Source organism: Mustela lutreola, chromosome 5 (assembly GCF_030435805.1).
Source record: "Mustela lutreola isolate mMusLut2 chromosome 5, mMusLut2.pri, whole genome shotgun sequence".
Taxonomy (NCBI): Eukaryota; Metazoa; Chordata; class Mammalia; order Carnivora; family Mustelidae; genus Mustela; species Mustela lutreola.
This window is the reverse complement of record NC_081294.1, coordinates 58,578,536-58,595,155: the sequence shown is the minus strand read 5'-3', so window position 1 is coordinate 58,595,155 and position 16,620 is coordinate 58,578,536. Positions and strand designations below refer to the sequence as shown.

General features: G+C 52.3%; 1 protein-coding gene across 1 annotated transcript in view; it reads left to right on the top strand.

The window, feature by feature from the left end:
• Positions 1–16,620, top strand: part of SLIT3 (slit guidance ligand 3) — a 589,205-nt gene that overhangs the window by 565,499 nt on the left and 7,086 nt on the right. Inside the window, exons 30-33 of the mRNA XM_059174255.1 lie at positions 3,036–3,173; positions 4,720–4,960; positions 6,760–6,890; positions 15,342–15,496. Coding sequence (XP_059030238.1) covers positions 3,036–3,173; positions 4,720–4,960; positions 6,760–6,890; positions 15,342–15,496 — 665 coding nt within the window. The remainder of the gene's footprint in view (positions 1–3,035; positions 3,174–4,719; positions 4,961–6,759; positions 6,891–15,341; positions 15,497–16,620) is intronic.

Below are 16,620 nucleotides of genomic sequence, written 5' to 3'. Positions count from 1 at the left end.
TCCAGCCTCTGGAGCAAAGCTCATGCTCTGGGTCTAGGTGGCTCCAGGATCTGTCATCAGTCTGCGTGTGTCCAGCTTTCAGTCATAAGGCAGAAGAGTTCCCAGACTCTAGGGGTTTTGAGACTATAATGCTATGCTGCAAAGCTTAGCACTTCATGGAAACCCAAGATTTTAGAAATTCTGAGACTAATGACAATATTAAATCACAGAATCTTAGGGACTTAGGAATTGTGCACTCTTAGACTCATAAATCTCTCCAAGACTTAAAAACTTGAGAAATCTTGTGATCCTAGAATCTAGGAATCGTGGGTTCTGGTTGTTGTCCCTCAGTGAGCCGACCCCTCTGTCCTCGGATTCTCATTGTGGAAGTGCCACGGGTATTGTGAAAAGTTTTTGATTCCTTCACTCTCGAGGCCCTTGCTGTGGACCCAGGGGAGGAAAATGTGACACAAAACCAGTGTGTAGAAAGAAGGCATTTCTGGGGCCCTCGATTCTGGCTCTGAGTGCTGCCAAGTTGCTGAGGAGGGGAGAGAAGAGCCTACTAAAGCAAAGGGAAGCCCCTACACACTTTCGGAGGTGAGCCGAGATGGGTGGGATTTGAATGAGCTGAGGGAGCGGGAGAGGGTCCCATCAGCAGCAGAAGGGTCTAGAACAGGTAGAGGTGAGGGAGGGACATGAACATATCTTGTCCGGTGTTTTCCTTTCCCGTTTTGACTCCGCCAGCCTAGAGCTCATCCCCAGAGAAAATGCTAGAGGCCTCTTAGGGGCTCTTTTTTGCCGACCCCAAAAGAAGCTTCTGTCCCGCCTCCTGCCGTGCACGCACCCTCATTCAAACCGCCCTCTCTGCTCCTCTCCCCTCTGAGAGGTGCCACGTGGGCTCAGAGGTAGCTGGGCTGCCGGAGTGTAAGTAAGGGTGAGGGAAGCCTCCCAACCCCCAATCCTACTTTTCCTACTCCTGGATTTGCCTTCAACTCAGAGTTGCTCTTTAACTGAAGGACGAGGCCAAGGGGAGGAAGAGATGCGTAAAACAGTCTTGAGCCCAAACCAGAGCAGGCTGTACCGACAAGCAGAGCGCTCTGGGTGTGCCTACGAGGGGCAACCATGGTGGCCAGGCATCGGAGCTGTGAAGACTAGTAGAAGACCCAGAGCTAGAGAGCAGATCGGGGGCATTCCTCAAACTCAGAGGACGCCGACTTGACAGAGGACAGTGAGCATGAGAACTGGTCGGAAGTGGCCCATCGGGGTACAGGTCTGGGGTCGGGGTGTGAGGGACTTGGGGCCAGAGACAGGATCCTCTGGTACTGGTCCCTAGAAACCTCACTCTACTGTAGCCAAGGCCTCTTGAGTTCTAGCGGGAATATAGAATACAGAATAGGAAGAATATAGAACATAGAAGGAAATCAGTCTAATTCTTAGTATCTTGAGATGATGTAGTTAGGCACAGTGTCTTCCAGCATCTTGAAGAGGGCTATAGCCAGCTCAGTAATGTGGATTGTATTAAAATGCATTTAAATCAAACACCCCTTCTCCCAGTGCAGCGTGCCCCCAGATGCTCCTCTGAGCAGATGAAGAAGTGGTGGGCAGATCCTTGCTGTGGGAAGCCAGGTGCAGGAACCCGCAGCAGTCGCATCCCAGGGACGCTTGTGCGGCGTGCAGATTCCAGGCCCCACCCAGCCGCCCTGATCAGAAACTGCACTGTAACAGGAGCCCCGGGGCTTTGTTGGAGCAGCATGGGTGTGAAGAGGGCTATAGCATTGCCAGGAAGAAGGACAGGCACACACTCGCCCCCAGACCTGCTGTCTGCTAGGGCGCATGGCCTCCGAGTCCTCATGGAGACCTCCTCGGCCACCTTGACTCCATGCCTCCCAGGCTGGACCTTACCCTGCAAGGACTGAGCGGCCGCTGCTGTCTCAGAGGGGCTCGTGCAGCTTGAGTTGTGCTGCAGGTACTTCTAGACAAACGCCTCCAGGGGCCTGGCTTCACCTTAGCAGGTATACTGAGCCCGTGCCCCACCCCCACCAAGAAGCTTGCCCAGTTGGTCTCTTTAAAAACCTAGGCGGAGTGAGGGCTATGACATCAAAGTTTGCATTTTCTGGGGTAGCAGGAGGCCACATATTTGAAATTTACCCTGCAGATCAGTAAAGGTGAACAGGTCAGATCGTAGCTGATTCCAGTTTCTGAATGCAGGCTCAGCAGATCCTCAGGCACTGGAACTTGTCCTCCTCCAGCGACACCCCAAACACGGAGTCTTAGCTAGCCACGAATCCATGGCACACGCCGTGCTCTGCCAAGCGAGCCCAGCAACGCCGAGATGCATCTGTGATTCCACTCCATCCACTCCTACAGGAGGAGGAGCAGGGAGAGGAGGAGGGAGGACCATCCCTTTGTCCTGTGGCTTCTCGGGTCGGGCTGCTCTGTCCCAGGTGTATTCAGAGGTCTTGCTTCCCTGGCCACCTTGGCCACCCGGCCCACCTTCCTCCTCTGATCTGGGTGGGCTGTGGTTACTGTTTATACTCAGCCCAGTGGAATTCAGCTGGTGGGCCCACAGCAGTACGTGGGCTCCAGGCCTGCAGGAGGCAGAAGGGCCAGGAAGTGTTGGTGTTTGCGTGTGCCTGTGTGTGTGCCTCTGCCCCTGTGAGCAATGCAGTCCCTTCAGGGTCTGTTTTGTGCTGGGACTCTGGCCAGTGTCACCCAGACAGAGGAGCCCAGGGCTGCGTGCTCCAGGTGCACACTCCAGGGGGCCCCGTGTGCAGCTGGGTGCCCCTGGGCCAGCAGGTGCTGGGGCTGCAGCGCCCATCCTTCTCCTTGAGTGCCGCCACCAGCTCTTAAAAACAGGAGCTCCCGCATGACATAAGCAGACATCAGCTTGTGGGAACCCAGAGCCCACAGACGGCTGGTGCAGCCGATCGTGGGCTGGGCTTCAGGGAGCCCTTGAGAAATGAGAGGGACTTAGGAATGTGGGTACCCAGAGAAGACAGGAGGCCCCCTGGAAGCCACCCTGGCCCACAAAACAGCCTTGCTCTGCTGCATTCCAGGTGCGAATGTCTCCCCGGCTACAGTGGGAAGCTCTGCGAGGTGGACAACGATGACTGTGTGGCCCACAGGTGCCGCCATGGGGCCCAGTGCGTGGATGCGGTCAACGGCTACACGTGCATCTGCCCCCAGGGCTTCAGGTATAACAGGGGGCCCCTCAGGAAGGAGCCCTCAGGCTGGGGGATGGGCAGGCTAAGGCAGGCAGAATGAAGACCCACTCCTAGGCAGCGCTAGCCCTGGGCCTCCTGGGTGTCCTTGGAAGGTCAGCCCTTCCATGTCTGAGAGCAGATGCTGTTAAGCCCATGTAATAGACAGGAGAGCCATCCAGGGCAACTGTGTGGGAGTTGGACTTAAGATGCAGCTCAAGTGATGTCAAGCTTGGGCGTGATTCCTTCCAACGGAAGATGCTACCGTCTTGGAGCTCAGCTTACACGGTGGGGTAGTCAGATGGCCACACGGGCGGTGGTCTTCTTTTTAGGCTAGAGAACAAAAGCATTATTGTACCCTAATGGCAGAAAAATGGAGGTAAATGGAAAAGCTTGGGGTTAATCACTGGAATCAGTGAAGTAGGAAGAGAAAGAGGGAATGGGAGGCACTGGCGGGTGGTCAGGAGAGGTCCTTGGGGTATGTGGATGGAGACACTGGGTACCCGCCCTAGCGCCCACACTGACTGGAAGGGAAAGGTGCAGGGGGCGCTGGAGGGGCACCAGGGACCAGACTTAAGGTTGGGGGGGTGGCGATCAGTTTGGGGAAAGTTCCGTATACATGAGTACTTGCCGCACGGCATAAACACAACCATGCAAATGATCCTTGGTCACAGACTCTGAGAAGGAATCATGAAGAAGTCTGGTTTTTCCAAAGCCTGATTGAGACCATCTACATGAGGCTTGTGAAAATAGACATTCCTGAGCCCCATCCCAGAGCTACTAATTTAGAATTGCAGGGGGGAGAGCCGGGGTGGGGGGTGGGGAGAGGAAGGGGCTGGGAATCTGCACTTTCTTTTAATGTCTTTAAATTCCGGTGAGATACATATAATGTAAAATTATCCGCCTTAACCATTTTTAAGTGTGCAGCTCTGTAGCATCAAGTAAGCCGACCATCGTCCGTCTCCACAACTTTTTTTAATCTTGCAAAACTGAAACTCTACATGCATTAAACACTAACTGCCCACTCCCCCTCCCTACGGCCCCTGGTAACCACCATTCTTCTTTCTGACCCCATAAATCTGACCGCTCTAAGTACCTCATGTAAGTGGAACTGGTAGTATTTGCATTTTTGTGACTGCTTTATTTCACATCCTCAAGGTTCATCCACCTTGTAACAGGTGTCAGAATGTCCTTTCTTAAGGCTGAATAATATTCCGTTGTCTGTATGTGCCACCTTTGTTTGGCCAGTCCTCTGTTGGTGGGTGAGAATCTGTGCTTTTGACAAATTTATGCCAGAAGATTCTGATGACACTGAAATTTGGGGACCAGCACTCTCCAACCCCGTTATTGTAAAAATGGGGAAATGGGGGCTTAGAGAAGGAAAAGGACTTTTCCCAGTTAGTGGGAGGGCTGGAACAAGCCCCAGTTCCCATCTTTCTTTCCTCTCTCTGTTAGTGGCCCTCTGGGCAAAATAACTCTGATTGTCTCCTCTCACTGTCCTCCGCTCATTCCTCCTCCATCTTCTCTCCCCTCCTCCCAGTGGGCTCCTCTGTGAGCAGCCCCCACCCATGGTCCTGCTTCAGACCAGTCCCTGTGACCAGTACGAGTGCCAGAATGGGGCCCAGTGCATCGTGGTACAGCAGGAGCCGACCTGTCGCTGCCCCCCGGGCTTCGCCGGCCCGAGGTGCGAGAAGCTCATCACCGTCAACTTTGTGGGCAAAGACTCCTACGTGGAACTGGCCTCCGCCAAGGTCCGGCCCCAGGCCAACATCTCCCTGCAGGTGCGCCTCTCCCCAGCATGCCCCCAGGCTCCGTCGGACCATTCTGAGAACCACGGCTGTTCTTAGGACAACTCCTGACTGGCTGTCACCGCAAATGACAGCCCCCATTCCCAGCCACATCCATTCATTTACCTAGAAAATAGTCCCTCAAATATTCTGTGTCAGACACTGTGCTGGCAATGGGGATTTGACGGTGGGCAAGGCAGACAGAGCCCCTTGTCCAGAGAAAGATGACAAACAGGGCCGGTGCCAGCCCCGGGTGTTGCGGGAGCTCTAGGGGTTCGCCTAGAGAAGGCTAGAAGGATGAGGGGATGCCCTTTTCACCTGAGGGATCAGCATGGACAAAGGCCCAGAGGCACCAACACTCAGGGCATTTTTTAGGGAATGGAAAAACATTTAGTAGGAACCAAATTCTTTTCCAGCTAACTTCTTTCAAGTTCCTTACCTGTGGACCCGAGCACATTTATTCCAAAATGCATCTCTGGGTGACCTAAATGCTTCTGGGAGGGGTGGAACAGGGATAGAATGGGGTTGAGAAGCAGCAGGCCCCTGCCTAACAGCTTGCTGGGGAAGAAGAACCCCAGAGACACAGCAAAGGGATGCAGACCAGCTAGTGGCCCCCGCCACGTGGCACTAACTAGGGCCCTGCTCTCCTTTTGCTTATGGCTGCACTGGCCCAGCTTTAAGCTTATGGCAAAAATATTGATTCAACACAGATCTGTTGAGTGCCTTTGTGTCCAGGCCCCTGGCAGGTGCGTGGGGCTGCAGAAACACACAGCGTTCAGACTGCCTTGGCTTTTGGAGCACCCAGTGCAGCCGGCAGGCCTCTGAGATGAGGGTTGACCCTGGGCACTCACAAGGAGGCGGCTCTGGCTACCGTCCGCCTCTCCTGCATTCTCCTCCTTGCCCTCCTGCCTTCCCCTCTCTGTCCCACGGACCCAGGCACCTGAATGTTGGGTCCCGGTTAGCCCGCGCCACAGACATCCAGAGGTCCCATCAGACCATCTGCTCCGTTTCCAGTCCTTCAGGCTGCACTTGTGCTAGGTGGTGGGAGCAGACAGGCTGGTCAGAGGATCCCATCCCTGCAGCACAGTGCCCTCTGGGCAGCAGCCTCTGAAACCAGGGGCTCTCAGCCCTGGCACCACTAGAATCACCTGTAGAACTCCTACAATTATCTTTGCCTGGGCCCTGCCCCCCAGAGATTCATCTGGAGTTGATTTGGGGTAAAGCCTAGACACAGGTGTTTTTAAAAACTCCCCAGATGACTCTTAACACAGTGCCTCGCTCATGGTAAACACTGAATGCAATGGTCATTGTTAGCATTTTGTTCATGATTATTATCATACTTTATACAGAGAGACTGAGGCCCGGAGGGGAGCGAGGATTTGGGTGGGATCACATTGTGTGCTGGTGGGAGAGGCAATTAGCACTCAAGGCTCCTGACCCCACCCCCACCACCCGCACACACAATAAAATACGTGATTATATATTCTATATATGTTATATACTTATGTATATGTATATATATCTTATACATAATAACCTAATGTTCCTGTACATAAAGTGGCACATAGTGGGTCCTCAGTAAATAGTTACTGAATTGAATTGCTCCATCCACACTTGCTGGAGGGTAAGTATCTGTGCTCTGGGAAACTCCCAGACTAGACAGAGGAGGAAATGCGAACGTGGATTCAGATCTGGGGTTCATCCAGAAGATACCCGCTGCAAGAGGTCTCTGTGAGGGTGGGGTTGGGGAGGCCAGGCCTCAGGGGAGCCCTAACCCACATGCCTCTCTCCAGGTGGCCACGGACAAGGACAATGGCATCCTTCTCTACAAGGGAGACAACGACCCCCTGGCGCTGGAGCTGTACCAGGGCCACGTGAGGCTTGTCTATGACAGTCTGAGCTCCCCACCCACCACGGTGTACAGGTAGGAACCACAGCGCCACCTGTCAAGGCACGAACCCCTAGAGGAGAAGCCAGGGGCCGCTCTGAAGCCTCTCCTCCCTGCCCGCCCCACGCCCCCCCCCACCCCACTTTCCCCAGCTCAGATCTTGGGGTGGGGGGGCTATGCTGGAGGAAGAGGAAGGCCGACCCCCGCGGGGAGATGACACCTCATTACCATAAGACAAATGGCCAGCTGGCTACTGTGCAGGAGCTCCTGCGCCAATGCGGATGAGGCTGCTTAATGAGCTGCCCTTTTCAAAATGTCATCCTAATCTTTTATTAGTTTAAGAAAGAAAACAGGGGGAGATTAGCTTGCAACTCAAGGGGAAGACATCCCAGAGCACGAGGGAGCAGGACTCTTCCTTAAGTGACTTTCAAACTGTTCTGAAGGATGGTTTTTCCCTAAACTTCAGTCTTTCCAACAGTCACCCTGATTTTTCTGTAAAACTATAAAAATACGGCGCATCAGCTGTCCTGTTCCATAGCAGGCCGCTTTACATCAGCTTTTAAATCCGCGACCTCTTCCCTTTCAGCTTCATCTTAAGTCATATCATTGGTGAAATCACAGATATGCTAGTTCAGTGTTAGTTTTTTTTCTACTCCTCAGTAAAATAAATACTAAACTAATAAGTTATTTTAGTTCTATTTTTGTAATTATTACAAAAATCACCATTAAAATGAGAAATATTTGGGTTACACCTAAAATCACATAAAAACTGCCGGTGGCAGGAGAGCCATTTCTTGGGGGGAAAGCACGTATATGAGAGAGACCACATCTGGAGGCCAGCCTTCCCCTCTAGAGGCAGGCGCACGTTCACTGGGATTGGGGGTGGCTAGCAGTTTACAGACTTTTTTCCCAGGAGCTAACTCAGTTATGCAGTCACAACTCTATACTGAAATCAAAATATTAAATACACCGAAGCAAGGGTGGCTCAGTCCTTAAGCATCTGCCTTCGGCTCAGGTCACAATCCCAGGGTTCTGGGATCGAGCCCCGCATTGGGCTCCCTGCTGGGTGGAAAGCCTGCTTCTCCCTCTCCTACTCCCCTTGCTTGTGTTCCCTCTTTCGCTGTGTTTCTCTCTGTCAAGTAAATAAATGAAATCTTTAAAATTGGACTTAAATACACCGAAGCAAAACTGTCCCCTGTCAGGGCTGAGAGGGAGCAAAGTTTCTTCCCTCATACTTACTCTCATGAAGGCCCCCAAAACAACTCCCAACAAGCCCAGCTGAAAACCATTGGTTTAAACCAGTGGTTCTCAAAGTGGGGTCCCAGAGCAGCAGCAGCCAGAAACTTGTCAGACATGCCCATTTTCAGACCTCACCCCACACCTACTGACAAGCTCTGGGCTAGGGCCCAGCCATCAGTTTTAAGGAGCCTCCAGGTGATTTCAATGCATAAGTCTTGAAGTGGCAGCTTACACAGGAAGCTTTCCTGGAGGAAGAGCCTTTTGTGATGGGTCTTGAAGAAAGGGTGGAGTTTATATGAGCAGGGAGAGCAGGTGGGCGAGCAGGCCAGGAGAAGAGCAAAGACCAGCCTAAGGGACAGCTCAAAGGGCTGGACCAGACAGAAGGTGCACAGCAGAGGTTGGGTGGAGGGAATCCCAGGCAGGTTAGGACAGTGGGCTACAATGGACACCAGAAGAAGGAACTCACCTCAATGGCCTCAAGAGTTCCCTTAGAGTCAGGGGCTCCCAACGTCTGTGTTCTTGGAGCCACTGGTCATGGTCATGGGCCTGTGGTGTCAGACACATCTGAAAGCCTATATTTAAAACGGGTTTGTTTCCAAACAGTCTTCTCTGTGGCAGGACTGGTGGTGCTCCAGTAAAGTGCTCATTCACACACTCTGGAAACGTCTCTTTCCTCCCCTGTGCACTGTACATAATCGCAGGATGCATTTTGGGGGGTGTTGTTGAGGGCTGGGGGTGCGAAGGTGTTTGACAAACTGAGCCTTGACTTGGGCATGTCTCAGACAGAAGTGTTGCAAAAGAACACCTCAGGAGAGGTTGGGCTCTGTCCGGAGCTGGGAGCCCATGCCCCACACTGACATGAGCTCTTAAGGGATCATGTTGCGGTGAGAATGCTGGAACCTTTTGCTAATGCCTGACTCGGGATGTGAGGAATGAAATGGGAAGCTAGAGAATTCTCTCCTACAGCCCTTGTCAGGGAGCCAGTGGGCTGAGGGTTAGTGCAGGGCTCCGGGGAGACCCCAGGCTCTTTCTCTTACCCCTGGGACAAACCCAATAAAGGATGCCCATGTCTAGGTCTGCGTGCCAAGCCTAGGGACAGACCCTTAGTGTCCTGCCACTCACAGTCCTAAAGGACCCAAGTCTCCAGAAATCCTGTATTTAAAATGGGTTTGTTTCTAGGCTTCTCGGAGGCAGCACCCACTGTGCCCCAGCAGTGTGCTCTTTCACTCAGTAAATATCTCCCAGGCGCCTTATGTGGGCCGGGCCCTGGACTAGGTATGGGCAACACAGAGTTAAACAAAACACAATCCAGAAAAGAAGTCAGGTGTAGAAACAAGCAATAGTCACAGAAGCAGAATTGAATAGGTCTCCCAGAAGACACTGGTACATGCTAGGGGACATCGAAGGAGCAGACATTTCTGTTCAAAGAACCGGAGAAGGCTCCTGGAGGAAGAGGTAACATTTGAGCTCAGGCTGGAACTGGAGCTGACAAGCATTTCCACAGGCGGAGAAGTGAGAAGGCCCTGGGCAGGGGGAGACAGTGTCTCCCAGACCCCGTCTGCATGCACAGAAGCCATGCTTAGGGGCTGTAGTTAATGCAGAGCACAGAGTCACTGTGGTGACCTCTGGCCACCTAGGAAGGCCTCCTCAGCCTCAGGGCCAGGGTGTCAAACCAAAGTTGATTTAATCAGGGGAATTGGCAGCTTGCAAAATTTTGCCCACTGAGGCCCCATGGACAGCCCCCAGAGTGAGAATGAGAAGTTAGCACCCCCAGCAGGGATTTGTAGGCTTGGAGCAGCTGCTTTCTGGGCCGCTTTCATGGGGGTGCCTGATTTTTTTCATCTGCCCAGCTGTAGTCACAGGTGGGGGTGCTGTACTTCAAGGTCCTACCCTAGGCTCTAGGGCAAACACACAGTAAAGCCTGTCTGAGCCCTACCTGCCCCAGAATGGGAACAGGCTGCGCTATTGCTGAGTTCTGAGACTTGTCAGAGGGAATTCGGGCATTATTTCCTACCAGCGAGGCCAAGGGGCCAAGTAAGGTAACAGACTTGGGAAAGTGGACTGTGGTAGCCTGGAGAGCAGAGGCTTTGTCCAAAGGGACTGCTGACCTCAGCTCCAGCAGATGCTGCCTTGTGGGAATGTAGATCATTAAGAGAAGCTAGAAACCCGGGCTTTCTATGTGAAATAGCTCAGTGTTTAAATGTGGGCCACAAGACAACTCTGTTTAGCCCACAGTGCAGGCTCCCTGAGTCTTAATTACCATAGTCCCATCCACTGCCAAGGTCTTTTTCTCCCTTGTCCCTCCGCACAAGTCCCGGGCAAGTGTCATCACTTTTATTTTAGGGATGAGCTGCATAATGCGCAGATGAAGTCTTTGGCCCCGTAGCACACAAGCCAGCAAAGTGGCGGAACAGAGAGTCAAATCCAGGTCAGGTTCCCACCAGAACCCACTTTTCCACCATGCTGGGGCATAACGGCCAGGACAAGAGAGAGGGAGAGAAAGACCATGCAGACACAGTCCAGGAGTTGGGGGGCAGGGCAGGGGGCTGGTGTCTCTGCCTCCTGGTCTTGATGTCTCCCGCTACCAATTAACGGAACTCCCAGGGACGATTTGGTCCTGTGAGGCTCTATCGCCACCTAGTGGCTACAACAGCATCCAGGTGAACATGCCCAGTACCTGGAGGAATGATGATGATTCATTTCATGGTGGAGTAGGGTCCTGTGGCTTGGGATCCTGGGTTTCAGTCTTGCCTCCACCACTTCCACTTTAAGACTGTGAGCTGGACACCTTAAGTCTCTGAGCCTTAGGCCTCATCTCTAAAATGGAAAAAAAAAATTGTACCTCTCCTCTGGGGGTTATTAGGGCTAAGTGAGAGAATGCAGGTCAAGTGCTTAGCACAGAGTAGCACAGAGCATGTGCCTGCTATTGGTATTAAAAGCAGAAGAGGCGGCGCCTGGGTGGCTCAGTCAATTAAACACCTGACTCTTAATCTCAGCTCAGGTCTCTATCTCAGCTCGGGTCTTGATCTCTGGGTTGTGAGTCCAACTTGGCAAGGAGCCTACTTTAAAAAATGCAGAGGGAGGGGAGGCAGGCAGGAAGGATGGATGAAGGAAAGAAGGGAGGGGAGAAAGGAGGAGGAAGGAAGGAGGCGGGGAGGGAGAAATGCAGGGAAGGAAGGAAGGAAAGAAGAACGGAAGAGGGAGGGAGGAAGTAGAACTCGAAATGTCCTCATGCCGTTCCCAGACAGGAGCCACCCAGCTAGCTCGGACATGCCCACGGCTCTCCACCTCCCACATGGTGCTGGTGCATCTGGCCCAGTGGCTACTGAGGAAGACTCTTGAGCCCAGTTGTCTCCCCTGTAATCCCTATATCTCTCTCCAGGAGGCTAATTAATGGGGCTTGGAACCTTAGTAGGATCCTTTCTTTTAGAGTTAACAGCAGATAGTTTCAGGTTGCTTTTTCGGGGTTTTGTCTGTTTTACCCCCAACTTTTTTTCTTAGAGCAGCAGAGCCATTTTTCTCATTTACTTCAAGGGCCAAGATTACCAAGGAGAAAACAGTGAGAGGAAATGGAGCCATCCTGATTTATGAGATGGTGGTGGATAATCAGAACCTGGAGCACCACCTACCCCAAACCTCCAGGGACCTGCAGTCTGAAAACCACTGGCTTTAGGCATCACCTCCAGGAAACCCTAACAGAGATGTACCAGGAAGGCATCCTATTAACCCAGGAGCCCCTACTGGCACAGGTTATGGGAGCTTTGGATTTGGAACAAGTCCTGACTTTGAACCTCACTTCTCCCACCTCCTAGCAATGTGTCCTTGGTTCCTTCCCTGTAAAATGGGGCTCATGAGTGCCTTCCTCAGAGATGGTTATTAGCCAGTGGAAACAGAAACCAAAAGCCCTGGGCCGCTGGAAGGTAGAAGAGCTCTTCTAGGGTCCATGAACCTGCTCCCCGACTCGGTCCCTCCTGCCACACCCAACTCCAAGCCCAGGGTCAGGGTGGAGGAGATCATCATTCTACCTTTGAATGCTTGCTAGGTATCAGGAACCATGTGCTGTCCATCAGAGCATGGTGAGGTCGACCTCTGTGCCATTGCTGGAGTGTGGAAATGGAACCTCAGGTCTACAGAGTGGTGGGATTTGCCCAAGGTACCTCAATTGGAAGGCCCATGTGAGAGCAGATCTCTCCAACACCCGAGCATGACCTAGCAGAAGACTATAGCCAGAGGAAGGGGCCTGCCTATGACTCCCCTTGTGGGAATCAGAGGAGGCCTTCCACAGACCCAAATGGCTAGGGCACTGGGGAGCCTAGCAGTTACTCAGGGGCAGGGGCGAGGGTGGCCTCACGTCCTCTCTGCTCCTGCGGCTCCTACCAAACCACTGTCTCCAGGCTGGGGCCCTCAGCGAAGGCGTGCCAGGGCCTGGGCCAGCACGTGGAGCCCAGGAAGGAAGCAAGCAACGGGCTTGGCGCCCATGGCCAGGAAGGGGTTAGTGGCGTGTGTTTGTTCACTGTGTCTGTGTGTTTATAACAGCCGCCTCAGACTCCCTGAATTTTGGTCAGAAGGGAATGCCAAGACCACCCACCCAGAGCCATGGCCTCTCTACAGCTCCGTCTCTGACAGGTGGCTGCCCAGCGTTAGTCACATGGCTCGGGGATGGGGAGCTCATTCAGGACAACGTCAGTTTGCCAGATGGTCTGGGGACACAGCTGTATGTTTGTTTAAAAGCTGTTTGTTTGCATGTATGTTTAAAAGCTGCGTTAGGACTCCAGGTCGGAAGCTTGTAGTCTCCACACACGGGCCTCATTCCCCCCAACCCACCATCAACTCATCTTCGGGAGCACAGGTCTCAGCCTTTTCCTCAGTTCACTACTTAGAGCAGTTAGAAGCTACTGGAATTGAACAGCTCCATCTTCTTCTAACTTCCTGGCTCCCCATCACAAATGAGATCCTCCAGTGGACTCTTAGCTACCGCTCCACCCCTGTTGCCCTATTTCTGGACCTACCGGTACGCTGACATATTGGTCGTTTGGTTTGGGGAAGGCTGAGGAAGCGTGGGCTCTGTGAGTGTCTGTCCTGTTGGCCGCCGATCTCTAGCTCCTGGGACAGTGGGGCTCAGAGCAGACACCCAGTGGGTGGGAGACGGACGGCTGCAAGGGCAGATGACGGATGGAGGGTGGATGGCTGGGAGGGAAGAGAACGGTCATGATGGGTTTGGGGGGGTCCTGCGCCCCTGCACGTCCCCCTCAACCAGCCCTTTCTCCCAGAGATCATCAGCATGAGAGCAGGAGCCGCTAGTTTGCAGGCAATGGTGGGTTCCTGCTGCTGTTAACGGACCAGCCAATGCTACTGATGATGGTCACATTTTCCCAGTGATTTACAGTCTGTAAAGCACCTTCAAGTACCTCCTCTGATTCGCTCATCACGCTAATTCTGTCAGGTTGTCCTCCTCCTGTTACAGATGAGGAGACGGAGAGCAGAGGGGTTCTGAGTGGTCACGGGGCCGCCAAGGAAGGGGCTAGGACAGTCTCCGCTTTCTCCACCCCACGTGAGCCTCTCTTCCCTCAAGTATTTTCCTCATCTCTCTGCTGAAACTCCCTTCAGTCGAAAAGGGCTGAGGAGGCAGCCTCTCCAGTCGGATGGCGGTGGTGAATGTGGAGGCTCCTTCTCCACTTGAGCGCTCAGAGAAAGAGTACAGTATTTCCACATGCCTGTCACCTGCGCTCAAGGCTCCCTCCCAGCCCCGACCAAGGATCAAATAGCAGAAAGAGCAGAACTTTGGGGTCAAAATTTTGCCTATGCATTCTCTTTTTGGAACATATTAGCTGAATGACTTCAGACAAATCCTTTCACCTCTCTGGGCCTCATTGGTCTGATCTGTGAAATGGGGTATCTGATGTCACTTGACAGAATGATGGTGAGGGTCCAAAAAGAGCGGAGAGCCATTCAGCATGATGCCTGGCTCTTGCACTTCCCTCCTGAGCCCTCACTGAGGGCTGCTGGGACTAAGGGAGGCAACACGGGAGAGGAGCGTATGTGTGGGCTTTAAAGCTAGATAGACCTCAGTGTACAGTCCTGCTCTAGTTGTGGGGACCTGGGAGCATTATTTGACCTCCCTGACCTTCTGTCTCCTTCTCTTTTTTAAAGATTTTAACTATCTATTTATCTATCTGTTTATGTATGAGGAGGGAGAGAGATTACCTATGGTGGGAGCAGAGGGAGAAGCAGACTCTGCTGAGCAGGGAGCCTGACGCAGGGCTTGGTCCCAGGACCCTGAGATCATGACCTAAGCCGAAGGCAGACGCTTAACTGACTGAGCGCCCCCAGGCACCCCTCTTTCCTCGTTTCTGTAATGCTGTAAACATGTGAAGCAGTGTTGTGCGGTGTTCTAATCCACGTATGGTCAGCAGACTGCTGGAGGTGCAGGAGATGAATTAGATGCCACAAACTATTGACACTTTAATTGAGAGCCTTTATTTTTCATCCGTACTAGGAAAAATATAAATCACCCTGAAGTATTCTTTTCATGGGCAGGAGTCCTTAGAACAATGCTAGCTTTATATCCTTACTGATGCTTATGGGGGAAATGGAGCAATTGAAGAAAAACATGTTAATAATGGTCCTCGTGGCATACCCTAGAGCAAATATTGAGAAGGCGGTCTGAGGATGAGTCTGCTTAACTCTATAAAATTCAAGAAAGAAATGCAAATAATATAACTGAATGCATGACATGGCCGTAGACTGGCTCTTGTACTGGAAAGGGGGGAAAGTGCTATAAAGATACTACTGGATCCACTGAAAAATTAAAATCCAGCCTGAGTAGATATAAGTATGTTACCAATGTTAAATTTACCAAAGTTGAAAATTGCAGCTTGCTTCTGTAAGAGAATATCCATGTCCTTAGGAAATGCACACTGAGGCATTTTGGGATAAGGGAAAGGTATGCAACTTTTAAAGGATTCAGTGTATATATGTATGTACATCTGTGTGTATGCATGTCTATGGAGATAGATGGGTATGGAGACAGAAAATTCATGATAAAGCAAGTGGGGCTAATAGGAGAATCTATGGGTTTAAGAAGTATTCTCTGTACTGTTTCTACTTTTGCAACTTATTTAAGTTTGAAGTTATTTCCAAATGAAAAATACAATATGCTCGGAATGCTGGCCAAGTTCATGGGCCAGTGCCTGGCTGTGGGAGGCACCCAGCAAACCCTCTGATTCTCGCCCCTTCTCTCCTGCCCAGTGTGGAGACCGTGAATGATGGGCAGTTTCACAGTGTGGAGCTGGTGATGCTAAACCAGACCCTGAACCTGGTGGTGGATAAAGGAGCCCCCAAGAGCCTGGGAAAGCTCCAGAAGCAGCCGGCAGTAGGCATCAACAGCCCCCTCTACCTTGGAGGTAAGGCCCTTTTCCTCTCCCATCCCCATCACCTCCCCCTCCCACCCACCCTCTGTGCTTGGGCACCCACCCCGGCCTACTGCCCGGGGTTCCCCTGATCTCACCATCCACTGCCAAAGCATATCAGGAAAGGCTTCCTGGAGGTAGTGACAACCAAGCTGATTACCCTAAAGGGTAAATAGGCAGATCATGGCGAGGAGGAGAAGGAGAAAATATAGGCCCCTTCTGGGGAACTACAAGTGGTTCAGGAGACAAAGATGATGGGGATGGTGGGGAAAGGTGAAGGTGGAAAGGGGTGGGAGGAGACGGGAGGTCAAATCCAGGCCCTAGCATCCACAGACTTCAGGTCACATTCCCTCTGCTCTGCCACCACGTCAAACACTGTGGGGCTCAGGTGATGTTATGTAGTACACGTTTGAGATGAAGGTCATACAAGGCCAAAAAGGAAGTAGCCATCTGTCTGGCAGAGCCTGGGCCTGAAATGCAGCCCAGGGCCTGTAATTCTCAAAGGGTTATGTGCAAAAGAAAAAAAAAGTCACCAGAGCAGCTTGTGCAACAAAGAGATTCCCAAGGCCTTCCTGCCGAGGAGACCCCTCTGGAAGGCTCAGGAATCTGTTCTGTTCACAGCTGATCCAGGTGCCAGGGGCCCAGAGAAAGCCTTCCATCAAGAGCAGTCCCAGAAGGGACATAGTTTCTCCCCCACTGGAAATCTCCTAAGTTCCACAGAGCAAGGCTGCTCCCCAAAACCCCTTATCTCCCAAACTCTAGCTCTCCCGCCCTATGTTCTGTGGAGCCGTGACAAGGGGCAGGGGAGGTCTGGTGGGGACATCAGAGGAATGGGATACACCCTCTGTCCCCTGCCTGGAGGGGGTGGTCCTCCTCTGTCCAGCAGGTGTGGCCCTGTGGCAAGCCAGACCTTCTATTTCTAAAGAAGTTTGAAATAAGGGTTTGGGGGGGAAATTTTCTATACTTAAAATGATGGCAGCAAATTGACGTTTTTTAAAGAGTTCAAGTACAGGACAAAGGCTAGGAGCCCTCGTGTGGCTGTGGGCCCCAGCTTCGGTCCATTCCCTCCATCTGAACAGCAGATGGTCAGAGCTGTGAGTACTCAACTCTGAGCACCC